This window comes from Penicillium samsonianum (genome assembly GCF_028829775.1).
Source record: "Penicillium samsonianum strain IBT 33392 chromosome Unknown utg000007l_segment0_segment0, whole genome shotgun sequence".
Taxonomy (NCBI): domain Eukaryota; kingdom Fungi; phylum Ascomycota; class Eurotiomycetes; order Eurotiales; family Aspergillaceae; genus Penicillium; species Penicillium samsonianum.
Genome location: NW_026643265.1, coordinates 4,528,010 through 4,550,688, shown reverse-complemented (window position 1 = coordinate 4,550,688; position 22,679 = coordinate 4,528,010). Strand labels below are relative to the sequence as shown.

Sequence of the window (22,679 nt, the reverse complement as noted above, 5' to 3'; positions counted from 1 at the left end):
CAAGCTAGATTGGCAAACCATATATCTTTGAACTGAAATACAGTCTAGACAAATGACTATATCATATCTACTTTTGGCAGTTCTTTCGGCTCAACAATCAATCCCCTTGCAGCCAACAGTCGCGCCTGAGTGAGCTTGAGAAACCGGTACGTATTATCCAAGATCGGTGTGAGAACACCCTTCTCTCTCGCAACACGCAAAGCATTCCCAAGAATGACCTCCACCTCCATCGGATTCCCCTTATCCACATCCACCAGCATACTAGGCCGGAAACTCAACTCAAGAGGGGTAACATCAACCATCTCATCCACAATGCCGGGGCCGAGATCATATCCATCCGCCTTGGCAATAGCCGCCATCTCCGCCATACCGGGTCTAATTAGACTATGCTCGCCGCCAAATCGCCGGACCGCAGCACTATCAAGCTGAGTGATAGCGCATATGGGATTGAAAATCCCATTCCAAATCACCTTCCGCCAGCGATAGAAGACGATATCGTCGACGATATTCGCATCGACGACTTTGCTGCCGTTATAGATTGTCGCGAACTCTTCGAGCTTAGCGCGTTCGAGGGCTGCATCCACGGATGGGTTGCGGAATGCGCCGATGTGGAAATTATCATGGTCGTCGTGTACAATGTGCCCGTTGTGTTCGTGTGCGCCGATGAAACTCGGCGCTGACAATACCACATTCGAGGGGAATGCTGCGATGATTGGTGGCTCGATGTACAGACCGTTTTGGAACAGGACGATCGTTGTATAATCTGGGGTTATAGCGGGAGCTATGATCTTGGGGATGTTGTTCACTTCAGGGATGTTCTTCATTGTGACGATCACATAGTCGAATGGGGTGTTGGGATCGGCTAGGGGGACAGAATTGACGACTATCTATGTGTTAGCTTCGGACTGAACTGGCTAGCTGGTTTTCGCTTGTGGGTTTCTTGATAGTTACATACTTGCACTTGGTCTCCAGCATGATAGCTTCCCGTGGTCGACGGACTCAATTTCAAATCCGTGCTGGACAACTTGTTCATAATTGGATCGGAGAACAGAAGTGACAGATGCTTGTCCAGATCTTTCGAGGGCGACGCTGACCATCGTCCCCACACCACCTGATCCAATTACCAACACTCGGCGCTTTGCTGTGGCGGTAGTATCGTTGAACATGTTGGCCTGATTGACTTTCGTGGTGATGTCTCTTGAGGAAGCAGTGTCAGGAACTTCAGTAATTAATTATTTAACTCCAATTACAGTCAACAGCCCACCAAGGCCGAATTATGCAATGCGGAGTCCGATCTCGGGGGTTTGCATTTGATTAGCTCGGGATCTCCTTCCCCTCTTATCGACATTCTCCCCTCACTGGAAGGAGACGCCGAAAAACCTTTGAAATATGGGGATACCCCGATTGGGTTGTTTATCGAATCTGTGACACTTCTTGAAATGGGAATAAACTCAAACCCAATGTTTCACCATGGATGCGTAAACCATATTCACAACACCAACTGACCGGATGATAAAAAGTGATGTAAGTAACATGTCTACCCTTTGAATAACCTCAAAATCACCTCTATGCATTTCCAAAATAGCAAACCACAAGATGAAGAACCCAGTCAAGCAAAAGCTATTCCCAGCACTCGAAGACACCCTCGACTTCATCCAAGATGTCGCAGAGACCTCCGGCAGATGGGTCAACTGGCAGATCATACGGGGCATGCGACATGTATGGTGGGAGACGGACTGGGACGTGCTCTCACGATGGGCGCAATCAATCATCGAAACCGAAGAACGTCTTCGCGAAATCACCCAACACGAGAACTTCCTCAAGAAGTGTATCCACAAATTCCACCACGACTCCGACCAAGCAGCCAAATACGTTCTGCCGGATTTCATCGAAGAGTTGATAGCCCTGGACCACGAGTATATGCGTCTCGAACGCATATACGACACGCTTCTAGCGGGTTGTCCTGTGGGACCTATCAAGAGTGGATATTTGTGGATTCGAAAGCAGCCGCAGTGGTATCTTAAGAGTGAGTGGCTACGCCAGGATTGTGCGAGACGGGGTGGATGCTGTGGTCGTGAATGCAAATGTTGTGAGAATCCTCCTGATCCGAATAGGAGGAAGGGTTGGGGTCATTGTACGGTTAAGTGTGCTTGTTGTAATGCTGAGCTTGAGGATGGTTTTCGATTGACTGAGAGGAATCGGAGGATGTTGCAGCCGGACTTCGATCTTACTGTTTATCCGTGGAGTGATTATAGTCGAGAGATGTTTCGTGCTTATATTTGGTCACTTGACTAGGATTCTTTAATCGTTTGTGTTGGATCATGCCATTGATGCCTGATTATACAGGCTTGCTTGCTGAGCGGTTTGCTAGTCCCAGGGTATAAGCTCCTGCTTTTCATAGATTGAATTAAGAATGATTTTTCCTTCTCTCTCTCTCCTGCAGTTGCTAGTAGCCTGAAGAGTTTGCTTTGAAAGGAGGTTGCTTGAATTGTTGCTCGGTATATAGTTCTAGTCAATTGCCGCTTTCCTCTTATCAGTGCTCCGCGGTGCTTTCATTTTGCAGGGGTTAGAAATTTAGATTAACAATTGACAACCTTGGAAGACATTGACGAAGATACCAGTCATGAGTGGAGTCACATCAATGGATGTCAGGGATTAGAACAAAGAAACATTTGAACTCAAAGGATGAGCGGAGAAAAGTTCCAAGTTTCCTGTCAAGTCAGTCCGCTAAGCCGGTATGTTTAACGCATCCTGATTCTACTGAGTGGTCAGTATCAGAGGCAGAGGGACAGCCTTGGAGTATACTTAGAGTTTCCTCGCATTATATACCTACCTAGATAGGTATAGACACTTGATAAGACTGTGGTCAAATCTCCACAAGTCCACGGGCGAAAGGCACTAGATTGTTTAAATAGACACACGACTATGGCCATCATGCTCGCTCAAGTTCACCATTTCCTTCAGTATCCTCTCAACTATGGAGAACGGCACTTATCAAGATGAGACCATTTGGGCTCCAGGAACAGTCAGACTGGAAGATAGTAAGTGACTACACCTGCAATCCATAGTACTACAATACAACTTGACTTACCAAGTCAGTCCACCAATCCAGAGACCAACTGGTCTTGTTCCCAATCCCATCAGCCGACCCCAATGACCCCCTCAATTGGTCAACAGCCCGCAAAATCCTCAACTTTACCCTAGTCAGCTTCTTCGTGCTATGGACCTTCGTACAACTTGACATCGGCTTCACAAGTTGGGGTCCCATGCGAGAAGAGCTCAACTTCACAGTCGAAATCCTAAACGCCCACGCAGCCGTCATGTACAGCGATCTGGGCGTAGGCTGCATATTCTTCATGCCGCTAGTCCACAAGTACGGCTGACGCCCAATCTACATCTTGAGCTTGGTCCTACAGTTCGCATTATGCATCTGGAAAGCCGAGATGCACACCACCGGCGATATAGTGGGCAGCGCCCTGATATCCGGCATCGGCAGCGCAATCAGCGAGATCATCGTGCTGATTACCATTGCAGACATGTTCTTCGTGCACCAGCATGCCACGATGACCGGCTGGCATGTCATCATCCAGTGTACAGGCGCATACCTTGGTCCCGTGGCATCGGGATACATCGTGGTGTCACAAGGGTAGAGGTGGATGTGGTGGTGGTGTGTGATTTTCTTCGGGGTCACACTGCTCTGTGTGATATTCCTTTTCGAGGAATCGAAATATGTCCCCTTTCACAACGTTACCACGGAGGCACAGGTGACTGGTGAACCGCCTAAATCACACAAAGATGCAGACCTAGCAGATGAAAAGAGTGCCAGTGAGACGCTCGCTACACGCATACGTACCAACCCGGACATTCCGTTCAAGACGTATTCCCAGCGGATGGCCTTGGTGACCCCCGACGGACGAAGCGCTGTGACCGCATTTCTATCAACCAGTCGTGGCGCTCTTTACCTCCCCGGCTGTTTCGTATGCGGCTATCACAATCGGGTCTACGCTGAGCTGGTCCGCGATCATGACTTCGCTACAGGCGTCTTACATGATTTTGACACCTTATAACTTCGACGCTATTAGGATTAGGCTGATGAATCTGGCTCCGTTTGTTGGCGCTATTCTCGGGTTCCCCTTTGGTGGATATTTGAGCGGTAAATCTATTTTGTAGTTGTCCAAGCGCAATGGCGGTATTTACGAACCAGAGATGCCTCTTCGGCTTGCTCTACCTGTTGCCATTATTGCTCCTGCGGGAATACTAAGGTTCGGTTTGGGCCTTGCCTATGTGAGTAGCGCATTCAAAGTATGAAGTTTGGACGTTTTTGACTCTTTCTAAGGTGCGCACTGGGCCCTTCTTGCTGTGGGATTTGGCTTCTTCGGGTTTTCTTCGCTTCAATTTGCGGTAGCACGCTTTCATATCTCATGGATTGTTATCAAGATGTGAGTACCTATTTTTTTTCGAGCACTCGGGCTCTATTGCTGACTTAATGGCTTCTAGATTGTCAGTGACGCATTAATCGGAGTGATTTTTATGCGAAACATCTTCTCGGAGATTGTGCTTTTCGTACTGACACCTTGGGTTAAAGGGATGGGCATGCGAGACTTGCATATTCTGCTTGCAGTTATTGCGATTGTGGTCCTGTTGCTCCCTATCCCACTTCTCATCTGGGGTAAGAAGGCTAGAATTGCGACGGCGCCGAGTTATAGGGAAATGGCGGCAAATTAGCTTAGCCATCGGACTTAACTAATAACTGCGAACTTAAGATAATGTTAAAGTACATACTGCTCTCCAATGGGATACTTTATGTTCTATAGCTAATCCTACATGATGCTTACTTCTTGTTATGATGTTAGCAAAATGGGCTATTTCAATATTTCCATACTCATGCTTTTTATTCCGCGAGAATCTTTGTTTGTTGCACTGTCTGGTTGGAGCTTGGCAATCGCTGTCATGACAGGCTATATCATAATAGCCCTGGAGTTAGTCGAGGATGACTAAGGAGTTGGTAGTCAATACAATTTCTATACAAACCTCTTACTGCACAGATAAATGCATCTGCCAAATTATGATAGAGTAGGTAGGTAGTATTATAGGTAAGTTAACAGAGCTTATGCCCCACGCGTCGGTATAAAAGAAGCACATCCTCTTTGCACATCCTGTGTCAAAATTTACTATAGGCAAAATCTCTACTGCTATAAATTGCTATATAGGATGACTTCATCCAATCCCATTGCAGTGGTGGCACAGTGGTAGCGCGTGAGATGTATGTGTTTCTGCTCCTTAAAGTGACATTTTCCAATACTAACATTCAATAGTGCAAATCTCAAGGTCCCGCGTTCGAATCGCGGTCATTGCTTTCTTTTTCCTTTTTTATGAGGGAGTTAATGTTTTTGTGGCTTAGGCCGCCATTGATGCCTCAGGCATAAACCCCTCGTTGCTAGATAGATAGTCGGGCTGTTTGCTCCCAGTAGGAATCAACTCTCTCCCTCCTCTCCTTTGGTCCCTACATAGCGTAGAGCCCAAGAGTTTATACAATTCTATAGTTACATCAATGTCGCACCAATTCTGTATACAAGTTATATGACTTTAGTCTAGTTCTCGATAATCGAGGTCTTCATGCTTGAATTCTTAACACCTGGATTATCGATGCCTAAATTATTGATACCTGAATTTACTACTTATAGTTATTTACTACTTACATTTACTACTGACGGTTGATGCTTGAATTTGATGCTTGAATTTCGATATATACAATTGACTCTTACCACTTTAATTCATACTACTTGAATTTTTGATACTTAAATTCGCTATAGTTTGACCTTTTATTTAATTTATATAACAAGATATCCATCTAAGTCTAGTTTATTAAAGAAATAGAGCAACTACCTAGTAAAAGTAGCGTAAAAACTATATATTTAAGAGCTAATTCAAAGCTTCTATGCGGAGTAAGTAATGAAAAGTCAGCGGATGAAGATCCAGCGGTGAGCTAGGCGGTCAAAATCTACTATAGGCAAGATCTCTACTGGCGCACTGGCTACTGTACGCGTATAACGATACTGCCATATCACCTTGCAGTGGTGGCACAGTGGTAGCGCGTGAGATGTATGTATTTCTACTCCCTAAAGTGACATTTCCGATACTAACGTTCAATAGTGCAAATCTCAAGGTCCCGCGTTCGAATCGCGGTCACTGCTTTCCTTTTGCGTTTTTTTTTTTATAAGCGACCTCGGGAGTTATCTGTGAAGCTGACAGTTTTGATTATACATTACTCGACCCAACGACCCAACGCACGGCCCAATCACCCCTAGAGGAGTTGGTCTGCATGGCTAATGCAAAAACTAGTCAAATGCAAATTTCGTGATATAGGTACCTTTCATATGGGATCACCATATATAAGTGTCAGATTTCTTAGTCTAGAACCTATCTAGGTAGCTTCTACAACTCTCTACTCAATACAATCTCACATTGCACCATGCACTTCGACGTCCACCACGTAGACCTCTCCTGACAACAGGGTACTTATTGTCCAAAATTCTAGTAAGTCAAAGTGTCAAAATCTATTTTTGATTGTGGGTAATCCAGGCGTAACTCAAGCATCACTCTCAGTCTCTTCCTGCTTGAACTTCTTGTGACCTTCCTTGTCGCTCTCTTTAGGGGTTTCCTTGCCCTCCCTAGGTCGCTTAGGTCGTTTGGTGCTAATGAACTCTCCATTATTACCAGTAAATGCCCCTCCCACAAATATTTCAAGCTCGGGGTGTCTTCTGAGCAACCCTTTATGGCGGGCATCAACAAATATGTGTCTCCGGGGCCTTTTGGAAATTTCTAGGCAGCTGTCCCCATTTAGCTCATCAACAATTCGATTAGCTTTGTAACAAGCCTGCCAGGTATCAGAAGAGGGGTACTCGGTAGCTATCTCACGGCCGTCCGAGTCTCTTATGCGGATACGAATCGCCAAACGAGAACCGGGGTCTTCGAGGGTTGCATTTGTGGCCCATACATGGGGATGTCTCTCACCAACACAAGAAAGCTCGGCTTTAACCCAAAAACCACCAGCTGGCTCCCCCAGCTGGCTGAGATTCGGTATTGATACTAAATCCCACGTGGCGGATGGTAAAGTCATAGCCGCGTTCTGGTCTTCGCCACCCTTGGTGCGTTGACCCTAGCATCAACTTTATTGAATCTGCCTGAGCTTCATCAAGTTCTGTCTGAGCTTCATCAAATTGGATCAGGTGCTCCGGCATACTAGGAGTCTCCTGAGCTTCAGGAGGAGAAATTCTCAGGCCCATAGCTTTACCAATCAATGAGTCCTCCATTGCTTCATCCATTGCTTCATCCATTGCTTCACCTATGGGTTCAAGGTCTTGCTTCCTAGGATATGAGCTAATCCGGCTGACAAGGAATAAATGGGGGGCCTTTTCTTCAAAAAGAGCGAGAACCCGACCAAAAATCTCAGGGGGGCAGTGGTCGTATTCTTTCCTTGTTTGAGATCGTCGAACCCCCCGACTAGGAGTTCCGAGTCTCCGTGCCGCCCTATTAGGGTGGTTTGAACACATGATATGAATCCCACGTCGGAGAGAGCCTCCAGCTGCTTCTGTTAGGCGTAGAAGATCCATTTCGCTCTGGAACCCTTTTTCTGCAAGCCAAATCCTAAGCAGAGGATCAAGATCCTGGGGACCGATTGGGGGTATTCGCCCAAGTTTCTCATCATACCACCCTATAAGAACTAGGGTCACGACTAGGGTCGACTCGAAGAACGTAGGGCAGAGTTTCACCCTAGTGATCCTCGAGATGAAGCGAAAGATGCTTGTAATTCGATGAGCGGTTCGTCCATTGCTTGACCATAGCTCGGATAGAGGTGATGGTGACTGGATAAAGAGACGTAGTATCCTACTACCATCATGCTCAACCCAGGCGCGGCATTCCACATTATGTAGCATGAAAGTTATGTAGGAGTGAGCGGAGACATATATTTTATCTGGAAGCACAACCTGCTCAACTTCCTTGCCACACATAATAATGATTCTTAGCTTGCTTCTAGAATCAGTTTCTGAGTGGCCTCTTTTAGGAATTTGATCCTAAGAGGGTCTGGGGGGTGGGACTGAAAGCCACCAGGGATAAGCGCGAACTTTTGAAGACTGTATGACCAAATTAATGAGTTAGACTCATCAAAGCCGCTTTCCTTCAGCCCCCAGGGCAAATGATGGAAAGATGTAGACCCAGGGCGATCGTCCGCCTTATACGTATGTGGTGTTACACATCCAAATACCAGGCCAATAGAAGCTTTTGAAGTCCCTACTGGGCGAATGAAGTCATCTGGTGTAAGGTTGTCTGATGATGTGTCCTCCCCTTGAAGGCTGGCAATTGTTGTCTTGAACCAATATCCTGGGTCCTCAGGGTCTTCTTCTCCTCCTAAGACTCCCCAGGGTATCTGGTCAGTACCTTCCGGAAGAGCTTGATCCAGATCCAAAGGAGAATGCTTCAACATCGCCTCCCGGAGGAGGTTGCAGTAGTCCCTTCTTATGAAAAAGGGTCTTCTCGATGGAGACCACTTTGACTGATTTTCACGATTTACCTTTCGAACAATTGACCATCTACAGATGTCAGGGTCCGGCGAAGTATCCCATTTTTGACACATGATATGGCGGGTCATTGTCGCTAGGCGCTTGCCCTGGTATAGAGGGGATACCACATTTAGACCCATTCCTGAGTATTCACCTTCTAGGCAAGATCCAAAGAGCTCCTCTAGGGTTAACGGTGGAAGAGAATGAAAAGCCCGACACATCACTGTCTCCAGAAAGTTCTCGAACACCCCCTTCACCAGATTATCAACGTTTGGGGGAAAGGGGATTGCCCATAACCGAAGAAAATTCGCTTGTCTCTGTTCCCCTTTGGTAATAATCCAGTAGTGTAGGGAATTCTGGTGACCCCCTTGGATATTTTTGTGGTGTGTAGAAACTCGGTATTTCGGAATTCCAGCTTGTCCTATGTAAGGTCGCCAGTAGTGTTAAACAAGTCGACTTGTAACAAAATCCAGGTATCCACCATGGGGGCTATCCCAGATCCCTAGTTGCTTGATTTGTTCTTGTCGAATCATATGGAGATGATCGACAGTAAGCACTTTGTCTTGTAGATCTCTGATCTCGGGAAGAACCGTGTTATATACCATATCGATGAAGGAGTCTCGACTATGGAATGCTTTAAAGACGGCACGATAGTGCTTGCGATCCAGGTCAATCTCTAGAGGACGGTCCGATAGAAGGAAATCATAAAGTTGGCCCATAATGATTTTCAAGTTAGGGAATGTGATCTAGAATGATAGTTTCTTATTAGCATATATAGTTAAGTAGCTGGAATTGCCTTGCTACCTTTAAGACTGGATAATCGACCCCATTAAGGGCAGGCTCTGGATTACCGAGAGCCGGATTGGTATGACTCTCTGGGCTAGGAGAGGGAGATTGGGCGCAGCAACCGCAGCAAGGGAAGGAACCACAAAAGGCCATAGGCTCGCATCCAGTCCCGCCAGCAAACTTTTTACCGCATTTTCGGCAGGTTGGAAAGCATGGATGACTAGATGTCTCGAATTTCCCGCAGCCACTGCAGTACGTTCTCCGGTTCTTGGTCACATCGTTCTCTTCCTCGTATTCAGGTCCATTGGCAAGTTTTCGCTGAAATTGACTGCGGCGAGGCATGTTGTAGGCCGGTGACACAGTGTGAGAAACAAAGGTAAATACCTCAAGTTGTGAATTTCAAGGTGGCTAGTTGTGGAAGCTAGAAGAGTATGATTGTGGAGTGCGGTGGAGGAAGAAAATGCTGGATAGAAGCCGTTGTAATCAATGTTGTTGACGCTACTAGTAAAAGGCACGGAACTGAAGAAACGAAGCTAGTTGCTAAAGAGAGAGAACAAGAAGACTAGAAGCTGGGGGGCGTGTTGCGTTATGTAATTGTCAAACTTTCATAATTTAGTGTAAAGGATGAGGTCGTTTACAATCTGAGGTAACTCCTTTGATGCCTTAGGACCCTTGTATAGAGAGTTCTTTTAGGCTTGTAAGGGCATGACAACCACACTTCTTGAAAGAAGTGTATAGAAGCTGGATCAATTAGTAACATATTTCACAAGCGAGCTATGCAGTATATTCAACCCACCAAATTTAAATGCATATATTTCAACCATAACGCCATGAAATTAATATTTAACTAGCTATCTCTCTCTCTGGGCACCTACTAATTTTATGCCCTGGCTTTTTATAACCATTGTACCGCTGGGGTGCCGTGTAGGTGGGGGTAAAGCCGGCGTAGGGCTGCTTCTATGGCCTAGGGGGGTGCTTCTATTGCTCCTACTAGCGTAGTAATTAATTAAGAAGCTTCCTACACTAAGAGCCCTACTTTAGCTGGTATCTGCCCTCGGGATCTAGCACGCTTTTACTTTTACTTCTAGTTAGAAGCGGGTAATTCGCTTACTTCTTTTTTAAGAAGAGTGGCGGATTATATAGTGATCTAGTATGCCTTTAAAACCTAGTTTATAGCGTTATTAGGCTTCCGCAGAACCCATTTTGGATCGAAACCTTCGACCCAAAACCCAACCCAGACCCAACCCGGACCCAGTGACCAGGGCCCCAAGAAAACCCAGTTTTTGCATAAAAAGGGGTCTTAGCGGTCATAAACCTGCAAAACAGAATTATATACACATAATTAGTGTGTTTGTATAGTTTGTAACCCAATTTGGGCCCAGACTGGGTTGGGTCTGGGTTGGGTCTGGGTTTTACTGGGTCGTGCGGAAGACTAATCCTACCCTCTTGCTCTATTAAATTTCTAGAGCTTCGAGAGCGAATTGGTGGCATGGTAGGTGGTTGAAGAATTAAGTGCAAATTTGAAGACGCGTTTTGGGTGGGGTGGCTAGCTCGGTAGTGAAATACGTTAATTCAAAGGTTCAATAGTAAGTAATATAAGGCCGGCGGATGAAGATCCAGCGTGAGCCAGGCGGTCAAAATTTACTAGTATAGGCAAAATCTTTACTGCTATAGATTGCTATATAGGATGACTTCATCCAATCCCATTGCAGTGGTGGCACAGTGGTAGCGCGTGAGATGTATGTATTTCTGCTCCCTAAAGTGACATTTTCCAATACTAACATTCAATAGTGCAAATCTCAAGGTCCCGCGTTCGAATCGCGGTCATTGCTTTCTTTTTGTTTTTTTATGAGCGAGTTATTTGTGAAGCTGACATGTAGATGGTACATTTTCAAGGTTTGGAATGTTCTCTATGATAAAAGTCTGCATTGAACCCGACCTGGGGAGGGAAAGAGGAAGGTTGGAATGGATTTATTGATCTGACAAGAATTGTCGGCCACTTATGCGGCCTTGTCAAGTCTTTTTTAGTAGTCTTTTTCAGTAAACTGTTGTGGTGGCCTTAGGCCGTAGTTTATGCCTGAGGCAGCAACACCTCAGTTTGCTAGATAGTCGGAAGCTCGCCTTCCTGTGGGAATCAACTCTCTCTTTCTACTCTTCTGGCCTCTAAGTTGTAGACCGCAGCATAAACTTCTACAACTATAATATACGTACGATGAATTGGAATTCCCTTCGTATACCTATTGAAACAGCAGCCTTATGACATTAAGAAATGGTATAATATTTTGAGTTAAGCTCATAAAAGTATGTAAAAAAAGACTAAAAGGTGTATAGTGTTAATGAAGGTATCACAAAGAAGAATATAAATGAGCGTGCCAAAATTTCCTGTTTCGCCTGACTCCTCCCGACCACCTGTGCAATCCGATGGGCGCGGAGCCTTTCCATTCATCAAAGATTACGGAGACCTAGACTCTCTCCACCGCTTTCTCATCCTTGTAGTCTTCATATCGAGGCATCTCAAAAGTCTGCCGAATCGAATAGGAGTCACCTTTCTTATGATTGGAAGTGATAGTGCCTCCAGCATTTCTCGAGCTCACAAGAGTCGTTTCGGATATCTCAGATACATTGTTTGACGAACGAATCTGAGACCAGAAGTTGCGATAACCCAGTTTGAACAGAGGGCGGAGGTTGGGGAGACAAGCAGCTGTGATTCCAACTGCTGCTTCGATACAGGTCCACACGATGACGGGAACTTGGTTGTCTGGAGAAGTGGTTAGTGATGTAGATCAGGAGATTCAAAGGAATATTAACACGGTGGATACTCACACGTAATATCAGGACCCAGATCAACCAGTCGAATCATAGCATTGAGGCGGAAGATACTGAAGATCAAGGTTCTAGACGCGGAGTGTCAGTATCTTTCCACTGCAGCATGAATGGGATATAAAACATACAGGCCACCGACGAGGAATACTCCAGAAAGAAGCGCTTTCTGGGACTTGGGAATCGGTAATGTCCACACGACTCTCATAGGCATGATCAAGAGGATGATATCGGAGAGGATGTTGGGGATCTGCATGCCATAGTAGAACTTGGCTGGGTCAAGGCAGGCTCCTTCAACCGACTGGTCCCAGAACCTCTTGGTGGGAATACACAGAAGAGCACCGGCAACGTAAACACCCACGACCCAGAGAGCGACGAATCCAAACATGATGTTCACTGCAACTGTCATGTATCGGACTGCAAAGAGTCGCTTGTACAGCGCCAGTATAGAGAATTTAATGAAAGCGATGCAGCCGGTGTAGATAAAGGCATTGGCAAATCCGAGCTATTTTGAGTTAATGCGTGTACTTGATATAGGGCTGACGTTGTTACGTATACGTACTTGGAAGTAAACCACGAGATTCTTCGCTGGGATCATTGTAATATGTGATCCCATTCCATTGAACAGGACTAATATTGGTATTAGTATCAAGTTGGTTTGATGGAGCATTTTGCTATCACTCACGGACAACGACTCCACTGGAGCATGCGTATTTAAAGAACAGAGCAACCATAATCAAATAGTCGTCCATGAAAAGCTTGCTACCGGTCACTTTTCTCGCCAGGATCCTCAGAGCAACGGAGAGAGTCGACAAGGTGTAAGCAAACACCAGTGCAATAATCATCGACCGGCGTAGGTCCTGATTCGGGTGCTCGAAGTCTCCTGGTGTCCACGTGGGGGTGGAGGAATGCTCCGTAGAAGACATGACAGGCAGGTGTGGTGGATCAACTCCAACAACGAGGTAAATTAAACGAAAGAAAGTTGTTGGTTTGAATGATTTGGAATCATTTAAGGCTGCGTTTGGGGTGTTTAATATACTTCGAGAAGACGAGAAAGAGGGGGGAAGGGGGGGGCAACCCCATCTATGTATGTAGCCTGGATCTGTCATATCTTTCCAGATCTACGAAAATACCGCAAAGATGATATCAAAGGTTTACCGGTCACATCAATGACAGGGCATGGCCTAGGTGCAGATGGCATTTCAGCTCTGACACGGTCCAATGCGAACGATTACATATTGCATTATGCGACTATTTTGCCTTGAAAAAGCAAGATGCTGTTAATCAACGGCCCGTCAGATCATAAAGCAAAGAAGTATTGTGTGCCTTGGCCGTAGAGATTTCACCAATCATATGGCGGTACAGGAACCCTTTCCCGACGTGTCATTTTGGGAGAGTGGATATATCAGATTTGGATCTGACACTTATGAGATCCACTTTGTTGCAAGTCATTTTTCCCGAAAACTCAGTGGATAGGACGTGCTGAACGGAATGTGAGCATATGCTGGCACATTGCTTTTGATTGAGATAACAGAACTATTGGAAATATACAGCGAAGAATGATTGTTCATTGCTTTGCAGTTAAGTTCTGACACCGGAAGATTAACGAACAAAATTCGGAACTCATCCCTATATTCCAAGCAAGGGATTATCAATGAAGAAGTCCACGCGGTTTTGACATAGGGATAAACCGGGGTAGAGTTTCCCAGGCTCTAGGAGAATAATTAGAAGTAGATACATAAACGGAATATCTCAATTCACTGACAGCTGTCTCCATATGTACAACGCACAACGTAGCCAAAACGCCGAAAAACGCCATGATCGTCCAATAATTGAAAACGGTGCGGGTTATCAAATACTCTTTTGAAGGCGCCGTTTTGGCAGATTTTCGTATAATGAGACAGTTGAGGTATGGGGTTTCCCCGATATGATATGTCCATTGGACAGCGGACACATCCGATTGCAGCCCACATAGTGGAACTTAGTGGAATTTAGCCGTTATATTTGATCCACATGACAGCGTCTTTGTCATTTATAACGACGTTGTAATACGTCTCATGCAGCTGGATTGCATTTCGGTTGCATTTCGGTTGCACCTGGATTGATTATCTCTAGTTGCTTTTCCCGGACTGTTGCACAGAAATGCACAAATGCAATGTCAAATACAATCTTAATTGGAATTGTTTAATAGATATTCTATGCACAGCTTTGTGCAACATGCTTCATAGCTTAATTGTCCGCGATGGGAAATGTCATGAATCCGTCTAATCCACTTTGTACTCCGTATGTTGTACTGAAGATCCCCGATCTTCGCAAGGGGTTACATCGGAGATTACAACGTCTCCCCCGACTCTCTTCAAAGTATGTCATTGGAAGGTCCACCTGGATATCTTCTGTCTTCAAAGTTTCTGTTCGCCCCTGCCGTTCTGCTGCCCAATGCCCTCGACAAAGTTCAAAGCAAGGTCTAATGTCCCCAATAGCAATGGGCTTGCAATACCCCAAGTGTATGTATACTTTGATCGACCTGACGTGCCATATCACCCCCAGTTGTTGACTCTAGAACTAGGGATAATCCAAAACAGTTAGCATCTTTCAAGCTATCCACACTACGAGCATGGTACACATCTATAACACACGGACTATTCCATTCGAACAAGAAAGCTCCGAATATAGCCCGAATTCCCTGGGGACAACATTCACCTGAACCGCTCCAGGAAAGGTCATACATAATATCTTGCAGCTGTCACGATTCGGATCCCGACTTGCAGCTTTATATATCCGCAAGGACGACGATTGCCAACGTTCAGAGCCGCATTGTGTCATTTCCAAGCTTGCGCTTTGCCCTCCATGACTCGGGAAGATCCACACTGTCCCCCAACCCTTTCCAGGTGCCCAACCGAGGCAAGGGTTTGCTGCATCTGGCTCCACTATGGGCCTGCGGTAAACTGATTAATGTCCTTCCGGTCCAATTGTTGACTCGGATAGCAAACGGACTGCGCATGGACCCTTCCAATCAAAGAAACGCGATACTTTGACGCATACCATCGATTAGCGTCAAGCCACGCGATCGATCAAAGCAATGCCCACCAAAATATTCTCATCCCCGAAGTTCTTTCACTGAAATATCGTTCTTTGATCGCAAATCCTACGTGAATATGACCAAGGTCGCTCTTATCACCGGCGGCAGTATGTACCCTTCCACCATCCTCGGATCATTCATTGACCAAAGTTAAAAAAAAAGCCAGTGGAATCGGGCTTGCAGTTGCCAAGGACCTGATACAGACCGGTGGCTGGCAGGTGAACGTTATCGGCACCAACCGAGAGCGAGGCCAAGAAGCAACAGCGTTCCTCCCCAATGCCACATTCTACCAAGCGGACGTACGAAATTACCAACAACTAGCCACTATATTTGACCAGATCTTCAATTCCACTGGCCGATTAGACTTTGTCTTCGCGAACGCCGGAAGAGCAGACTACACCGATTTCTTTGCTAAGTCTGAGACCGGCATCCCCCCGAACCGAGTTCCGAACTTGTCGATATCAATGTGAACGGCGCTTTATATACCAGTTACCTCGCCATGCACTATTTCCGCCGCTCTCCGGAGTCGACGAAAGGGTATAGAAATTTAATACTCACGTCGAGTATCGGAGGGCTATACCCCTGCATGCTAACTCCGGTGTACTCTAGTACTAAACGTGGGTTGAGAATAAACAAGTTGAATCCCTTTGCCACAAGGTATGGCTAACGGATTTCTAGATGCGCTTATTGGATTTACTCGCTCTGTTGGCGAGCGACTTTGGGAAGAGGGAATCCGGGTTAATGCTCTTTGCCCTGGGGTGGTGGAAACGCCCCTTGTTGCCGACGAGGCGTTTTACGCGATTTTCCCGCGAGAAATATATATTCCTATGGACGTTGTGACTGGTGTAGTATCACAGCTACTGTCTGGATCGGATATGGTAGATGCCAAGGGGATGCGTGTCGCTGGCGATGAGATGCATTCCCGGGCTGTTCACGTTTCAGGAAAAAGCTTCTTTTTCATTGAAAAGCCCGAGATTCATGACGAGCAGTCTCGAATAACCTGGGCTGCAATGATGGGACATAAATAAAATTTGGGGTTTGTCAGGCTGGTTCGACTGCTTCATAGCCAAATGTTGAAATAATATAATTTCTAGACGATACCATTCTAAGTGTGTTTATGTAGAAGGCGCCTTGCCAATGGCTGCTGCTCGCGCTTCGATCTTAGTGATCTCAAAGCATGCAACCATATAGGGAAGTCCCATGCATGGTATTGAGCGCCCTATCGATTGCAACACCATATCGACCTCCGCGGTAATAGCGCTGGACAAAGTGCAGTGCTTCTTTGTCGCATTGCCCATAGAGATAGCGTAGCCGATGTACAATAAGCAAAGCCGCAAGGCGGAGGATCTTGGCCTGAGCGAGCATTCCGACAACCTCAGATTGAGTAAATCTTTCAATAAAGTCCGGTGGTGGCGAGGGTTGCCATCGCTCCAGGGAATCTTGTATCGTGTCCAATCGTTCAACCATCTCAACATACATTCTCCCACCAGTAACTTTTATCAAATGGCTAGTATCGCAGACATCATATAAATGAGCAAAAGGCGACGAGCTAAGCCCAATATACCAAACATCAGCGTGGGTTTGTGGGTGTGGAAGAGGCATTCTCATATCTCCGATGAAAGCTTAAATGTACAACAAAGAAATACCAAGTCGCCACATACGATAAGGTCGCGTGGACTTGACTATTGCGCCCAAGCCCCATATTTAGCTTATGATCGCTCTATATTCCTGTCTAGTTCCACACTTATATTCAACACTCATAATTCTGCAACGCCTGATGCACATGTTTAAACTCGATCTCCTTGCAAATCCCGGGCAAGTAGAAGATCCCCCACGCCATGAGAACAACCGCCGTTTGATAAAAGTCAAATGCATAACTAGGCCACTCATTGACTGTCAAAAAGCCACCGGATCCCACCCCAAGCTGTGTCATTCGCATTAAATTGCGGCCCGTAGCAATAATCGAGATTGCGAGACTAAACAGCTGATTATAGCGTCTCCAGTGAGGCATCATGAGTTGGGTATTGGCGAACGAAGATCGTCCAAATCGAATACTCCAGAAGATATTCTCCGCGAGTGTGAATATCCAGAATACTATCTGGCATACATAGCTCGCTATGAGAATCTTCGTTGCCGACCCAATCAGCCCAGGCTTATGGGTCAGAGCAAGGATCACGCCTCCGATGCCCTGAATTAAAAGAAGGACGATGTTGAAAGTAAGGTAGATAGGGAGTCGAAACTGAGCAGGGAGAAGACCCAAGTTCTCGGACTTCAAACAGCGCATCATTTTCACTTGAGTGAGATTGACGGTCAACATGCATAGTGTTGGCCCGAGAAGGAGAAACATATTTTGAACGCCATAGGCTCCAAAGCTATTGACATCTTCCGAGGAGAACACTCGAGCCCCCAGACCCATTGCTTGAACTATTGAGTTGTCAGTGGGAAGATATTCTAATATCAGACTCAGTTGTTCCTTACCCAGGGCTCCTATGAGCATATAGCTACCATCCCATGCTCGAGTGCGAAGCATACGCACCCCGTGGGTTGCGCAGAGAGCGCAATATACACCCACTCCAATGACCGCGGGAATCAAACTTGGCGTATAGGCATAGTAGGCAGTTGAAGGCATCCTGTTGGGAAGAATTTATAAAACACAAAGACCAATTTTGCTTATAGAGATGTATGTGAATAGTAATGAAAGCAATCATCATTGAAAATCCAGATCCCCGATGGCATTTATAGCAGGACCCTCGTTCGAGTGTGGAAAAGCCGTCTCGATACATAGTAGGCGACCACCAAATCAATGCAGATCAGATCCCAACAGAGAAATCCACAACAGAGCTTTTATGGCAGCCTAAGGACCCTTGTGAAAATCTTATTTCTACAACATACATTGTCTCAGTTCTCAGGGTAGAGCAATTGTGTGGGACTTCGGGTCGGGTTCGGGTTCGGACTCGGGTTCGGAAAGGTTAATCTACCTTATTTTCTATTATTACCGCATTGCTCAAGGCAGACACAATATAATGAAACTAATCTCTCCTCAATTATGAAAGAGCCTACCTCAAGCTATGCATAGCTTTTTACTTCTCTTTTCTGCAAGAGGGAAAGCTGAGGCACTGCCGAGCGTGCCAGGCAGTCATCCTTCTTTTGCAAGAATATTGAAGATCAGGCTGTTGTAACGTAGGATTATCACCTCCCTTTAATTAAAGATATACTTTAAAACTCAAAAAAAGACACGCTCCAGTCGTGTAAAGAAAAAAAATACAAATCAACCTCAGCAGTCCAAATCATCCGCCATACGCCTCCAAACAGCTTCGGGCAGTCTCCCATGAACCCAATAACCACCATCCTCCCCATCCCGGCCCTGTGCTTTCCACGTCACCAACAAATCATCCAAGCGGGTTTTGGTCTCGCGCAGAAGCCCACAGTAGTCAACACTACCCTGTACAAAGAGCGGAGTTTCCCCTTGGATATCGAGATCAAAAAGCGGCAGATTTTTCCAAGAAGCGATGCGCGGTTGAGCTGCTCGGCTACCGTATGATTTTGGCACCATGGGGCTTTTCTTCAGACTCTTGTGCTGGTCGACGATCTCTCCAATGCATTCTGATCGCTGGCCCTCGTGAACCGCACGCCGGATGTATGTTGCGAGTCGAACCAATGAAGGAGTGCTGTATTCGCTTGTTGGAATTGGATCTGGTAGGGGCATCATGTACCAAGGGTTGGAGAGATTTGCCTCCGACTGGAGTTGTTTTGAGATGTCGATGGCTAGGCCGAAGCTGTGGGCAGTAGGTGGATGTAAAGAAGCCTGTGCAGGGTATGGTCTCAGTTAACTTGTTCAATTTTGCGTTGGCAGAATGGAAAACGGGATTACTAACCTTGTAGATAAAGGCTGCCACGAGATCATGCTCAGTTACCTTGGCCTTTAAGATTTCGGCCTCTTCTACCCAGTCCTGGATTTGCCCTCGGGGGATGTACAAGGTCTTGCCGATCCGTCTCGCAGAAGGGTAGCATATGTTTCGCGCGATCTGCTTCCCGAGAGCCCCGATTCCGGCTACCCAAGTGCGACGCATCGAATATTTGTGCAGGTCTGCAATCTGATGAGACTCAATCTTCTCGGCGCATTTTTGGAGTACTTCTGATTTCAATGACAAAGGTGGTCGGGCATGGAGGGTATGGGTAATGTTCTCTCCCCCGAGGAGAGTGCAATAAGCCTGGATTATTTGATGCGCACCTATAACAAAATTGTTAGCTGCACTGCTTTATTGCTTTCTGGGACGTCAATTACCATTTGCATCACAGAGGGGCTGCAGAAACTTGAACCCTATTATGCAGGAATCGTTCAAGAATACCGTTCGTATGGAGAAGACCCGCTGCATCCATGCATGCGAAATTCCATACCCAAAATCCAATGCCTTATCGAGTGCCTCGGAGTCAATCATCTGTGGGCAGTCCGGCTTGAGGGAAACTTGGAGAATCTCGCTGAGGTCTTGTTTAAGACTTTTTCCTTGCCATACCTCGGCCAGGTCACCGGGGTCCTTTGGATGCAAGAATTTTGTTTTCTGTTCAATGTTAGTCTTTGCACAGTTGTTGATATTAAATACTGAGTACATACCAACGGGTTCATTCGCAAGTTTAGTACGGGCCATTGTGAAACAAGGGTATCGGCAGCGAATTGAAAGTCGAGCGGGCTAGGATTGGTCCTCACGATGACCGACAGATTGAACTCGAGAGGTCGGGCATAGCCCATATCGAGTGGACCTGGTTTCATGTTGACAAAGGTGAAGGATAGACGATATTTCACAAAAGATAGTAAAATAAGACGAGATGCAAAATTGTGCTCTATGAAATCGGCCCAGATTATATTAATGATTAAAAGGGACAGGATGAGGCCGTCACGGAAAAAAAAAAAAAAAAAAACATGATGATATCTGTATGTTTATCCCAACTTTGACGTCCCTCCCCACATAATTGCCCACTGGAATGCGCGCCTTGTGGACTTCCTCGAATGAGCTTGTTGACATACACAGTTGGGAATTCTGCACCATGGCAAAGACTACCTCTGGAATGCTGTACGGTAATTCTGGCCCCACACAGACCTACCTGTCGCTCACAATTGCCCAAAACCCAACAGAAGTCTCGTTAAATGAGATTTGAAATGTGCTGGCAGGTGTTTCTGCACCAATCGCATGCTATAAGTTGATGTTTGCGGAAATATCAACTCCTCTCATTCCCTATTTGACTGCAAGGCGCAAATTCCAGCTTGTTCCAACTTCAAGTATGATGCTGGACCCTTATCCTTGTGATAACAAACCAATACTCAGTAGCAATTCCGGCAACGACCAAGACATTCCAAGACAACAATTATCTCAATATTCGGCGTATTTGGCCTCGTGTCAAGGCCAATAAAAATATCACTGAATACACGTCGGCTATTTTACATTGCATGGGGTTTCGAACAGCAAAATCGATTGTCTGATACCCGGGGATAATTGGATGCCCAGGCCGCACGAAGACCCAAGCGAGCAACTAAACAGTAACTAGAGTACGGCGGACGAAAACAACTCTGGCAACTTCGATCAAGCTTGACAAGAACAGCACCACCTCTGAATGGCTTCTCAATCTCTGTCCCCACCCACTTTGGACTTAAGCATTGACCGCATTTCCAGTCTTCCCGCCGAGCTTCTCATAATTATTTGCTCTCACTTAGCCAATCGTGACACCAAGTCTCTACGCTTGACATGTAAATTTTTGGCTCAAACCGCTCGTGTTCGTCTGAATCGCGTTTTCTTCTCCGCCAATCCACGCAACATCAAAGTCTTTAGCGCAATCGCAGACGACGGAGATTTCCGGTACGATGTCACCGAAATCATATGGGACGATGCTCGCTTCATCGAGGGCCCAAAGCCGCATTCTCACCTCGCTTGGGAGATTGACGAGGCAGACACAGGCCCTGATGAAGGATGCCCCAACAAGTTTGTTGCGGCGTGTAAAGAAAACATTGAAAACATAAAAGCACGAAAGAGGTACGACATAGATGAACTAGGTCATATCGCACCGTGGAAACAAGCTATTGCACAAGCACCACTGAAAATCTGCTGGCAATTGTATCAGAATTTGTTCCAGCAGCAGGAAGACGTTTTGTTCTTAAACAGCGATGTGGACGCTTTTATCGGAGTCACGCGATTTCCGAGGTTGAAACGAATTGCCATCACTCCCGCAACACACGGGTGGCTCTATGCCTCATTATATGAGACACCTATGATTCGATCCTTTCCATGTGGATTTAACTACCCGATTCCACGGGGATGGCCGATATCAAGAGGTATGAAGACGCTGCCAGACGCCCATCCGTGGGAAGAAGCCACTGAGGCCCAGAAGAACCAATAGCGCGGATTCCGAAATGTGACATCTGTGCTCGAATAAAACAAGCACCATGTCTCGGAATTCGTTTTCGATGTCGAGCATTCTAACCGGGCTTAACTGTCCTGTTTTTGATCAGCCGTGCGAGGTATGAAAACCTCCTTACAATACTTCGGAGCCCCGGCTTTTGTCGTCTAGATCTTCCACTTCTTGTGGGAGGGCAAGAGCACAAAGACTGGTCCTCATTTCGGAGCGGCTATCTTAAGCAAGCTCCGTCCGAGGCAAAGAATATGAGGTCCTTCAGTTTTGGAACAACAGTCACCACCGACACCATACGTGACATCAAGCACAATCCCACCCACTTCACACCACTAAAGCTATACCCCCTGTGGAGGAGTGGCCAAAACTCTGTTCATTCAAATTAACAGGTTTCCTAGTAAAGCAGTCAGACTCGATAAATTTCCTCGCTGCACTTCTGAAGACCGTATGTTCTATCGAACTGAGTTTCCTAGAATTCCTCGATCACAGCTGGCATAGTCTGCTCAATGAAATACGTGATACATTATGCTGGAATCAGCGAGACAAGGGATCAAGACCCAAACTCATTGTTGGTATAGGGGACGCAATGCGCCGGGCAGGATTTGGTATCTGGTTTGACAGCGAGATGCACGAGTTCTTTATGGAGATCGAGCGAACCCCTTCAATGCCAAGTTTGACCTTTTAGAAGTGGGATCCTGATGAGATGCATTTGAGCCGAGCATGAGCAGCCCAAGCTGGACTTTATAGCTTTAATCCGGATGGGGCGCTTCCCTTTACCGTATTGAGAAATATGCTAGAGACTGCTCGAGAGAACTATGGATAAAAGAAGTTGCGAACTGATAGGATTGAGACAGTTTCTGCCTTTAGCAGCGCTCACTACCCTAGCTGCATCTCCCCTTGCTGTTTGTCACACCTCACATTGTGATTCTGACCGAAAATTGGCTGAAAAGAGTCAGTCTCAAATTGAATGGCATCATAGGAAGGTTAAACTTGAATTGGTGTTAAAGGAGGGCAAAGCGTTGGCTCTAGAGTGA

The 22,679-nt window shown here is 46.1% G+C and overlaps 11 protein-coding genes across 11 annotated transcripts; 4 read left to right on the top strand and 7 right to left on the bottom strand.

Moving 5' to 3' along the window:
* Positions 1-56: 56 nt before the first annotated feature.
* N7471_012593 (ketopantoate reductase family protein) lies at positions 57-1,166 on the bottom strand (the record flags this gene model as incomplete). The annotated part of the gene is made up of 2 exons (XM_057285312.1): positions 57-883; positions 956-1,166. 2 exons carry the CDS (start codon positions 1,164-1,166, stop codon positions 57-59), a joined length of 1,038 nt encoding a protein of 345 aa, XP_057131578.1.
* Positions 1,167-1,596: 430 nt separating this feature from the next.
* N7471_012592 (uncharacterized protein) lies at positions 1,597-2,188 on the top strand (the record flags this gene model as incomplete). Its single annotated transcript, XM_057285311.1, has 2 exons — positions 1,597-2,026; positions 2,115-2,188. 2 exons carry the CDS (start codon positions 1,597-1,599, stop codon positions 2,186-2,188), a joined length of 504 nt encoding a protein of 167 aa, XP_057131577.1.
* Positions 2,189-2,977: 789 nt separating this feature from the next.
* Positions 2,978-3,650, top strand: N7471_012591 (uncharacterized protein; the record flags this gene model as incomplete). Its single annotated transcript, XM_057285310.1, has 3 exons — positions 2,978-3,041; positions 3,145-3,338; positions 3,417-3,650. The coding sequence occupies 3 exons, from the start codon at positions 2,978-2,980 to the stop codon at positions 3,648-3,650; spliced, it is 492 nt and encodes a 163-aa protein (XP_057131576.1).
* A 2,939-nt stretch (positions 3,651-6,589) lies between these two features.
* N7471_012590 (uncharacterized protein) lies at positions 6,590-8,012 on the bottom strand (the record flags this gene model as incomplete). Its single annotated transcript, XM_057285309.1, has 2 exons — positions 6,590-7,089; positions 7,244-8,012. 2 exons carry the CDS (start codon positions 8,010-8,012, stop codon positions 6,590-6,592), a joined length of 1,269 nt encoding a protein of 422 aa, XP_057131575.1.
* Positions 8,013-9,004: 992 nt separating this feature from the next.
* Positions 9,005-9,689, bottom strand: N7471_012589 (uncharacterized protein; the record flags this gene model as incomplete). The annotated part of the gene is made up of 2 exons (XM_057285308.1): positions 9,005-9,307; positions 9,366-9,689. 2 exons carry the CDS (start codon positions 9,687-9,689, stop codon positions 9,005-9,007), a joined length of 627 nt encoding a protein of 208 aa, XP_057131574.1.
* Positions 9,690-11,809: 2,120 nt separating this feature from the next.
* Positions 11,810-13,093, bottom strand: N7471_012588 (uncharacterized protein; the record flags this gene model as incomplete). The annotated part of the gene is made up of 5 exons (XM_057285307.1): positions 11,810-12,105; positions 12,171-12,241; positions 12,299-12,672; positions 12,730-12,797; positions 12,853-13,093. 5 exons carry the CDS (start codon positions 13,091-13,093, stop codon positions 11,810-11,812), a joined length of 1,050 nt encoding a protein of 349 aa, XP_057131573.1.
* A 2,229-nt stretch (positions 13,094-15,322) lies between these two features.
* N7471_012587 (uncharacterized protein) lies at positions 15,323-16,274 on the top strand (the record flags this gene model as incomplete). The annotated part of the gene is made up of 4 exons (XM_057285306.1): positions 15,323-15,353; positions 15,409-15,700; positions 15,856-15,863; positions 15,925-16,274. 4 exons carry the CDS (start codon positions 15,323-15,325, stop codon positions 16,272-16,274), a joined length of 681 nt encoding a protein of 226 aa, XP_057131572.1.
* Positions 16,275-16,416: 142 nt separating this feature from the next.
* On the bottom strand, positions 16,417-16,713 carry N7471_012586 (uncharacterized protein; the record flags this gene model as incomplete). The annotated part of the gene is made up of 1 exon (XM_057285305.1): positions 16,417-16,713. The coding sequence occupies one exon, from the start codon at positions 16,711-16,713 to the stop codon at positions 16,417-16,419; it is 297 nt and encodes a 98-aa protein (XP_057131571.1).
* A 283-nt stretch (positions 16,714-16,996) lies between these two features.
* On the bottom strand, positions 16,997-17,662 carry N7471_012585 (uncharacterized protein; the record flags this gene model as incomplete). The annotated part of the gene is made up of 1 exon (XM_057285304.1): positions 16,997-17,662. The coding sequence occupies one exon, from the start codon at positions 17,660-17,662 to the stop codon at positions 16,997-16,999; it is 666 nt and encodes a 221-aa protein (XP_057131570.1).
* Positions 17,663-18,520: 858 nt separating this feature from the next.
* Positions 18,521-20,014, bottom strand: N7471_012584 (uncharacterized protein; the record flags this gene model as incomplete). The annotated part of the gene is made up of 4 exons (XM_057285303.1): positions 18,521-19,051; positions 19,122-19,477; positions 19,532-19,805; positions 19,859-20,014. 4 exons carry the CDS (start codon positions 20,012-20,014, stop codon positions 18,521-18,523), a joined length of 1,317 nt encoding a protein of 438 aa, XP_057131569.1.
* Positions 20,015-20,853: 839 nt separating this feature from the next.
* N7471_012583 (F-box protein) lies at positions 20,854-21,633 on the top strand (the record flags this gene model as incomplete). Its single annotated transcript, XM_057285302.1, has 1 exon — positions 20,854-21,633. The coding sequence occupies one exon, from the start codon at positions 20,854-20,856 to the stop codon at positions 21,631-21,633; it is 780 nt and encodes a 259-aa protein (XP_057131568.1).
* Positions 21,634-22,679: the final 1,046 nt, after the last annotated feature.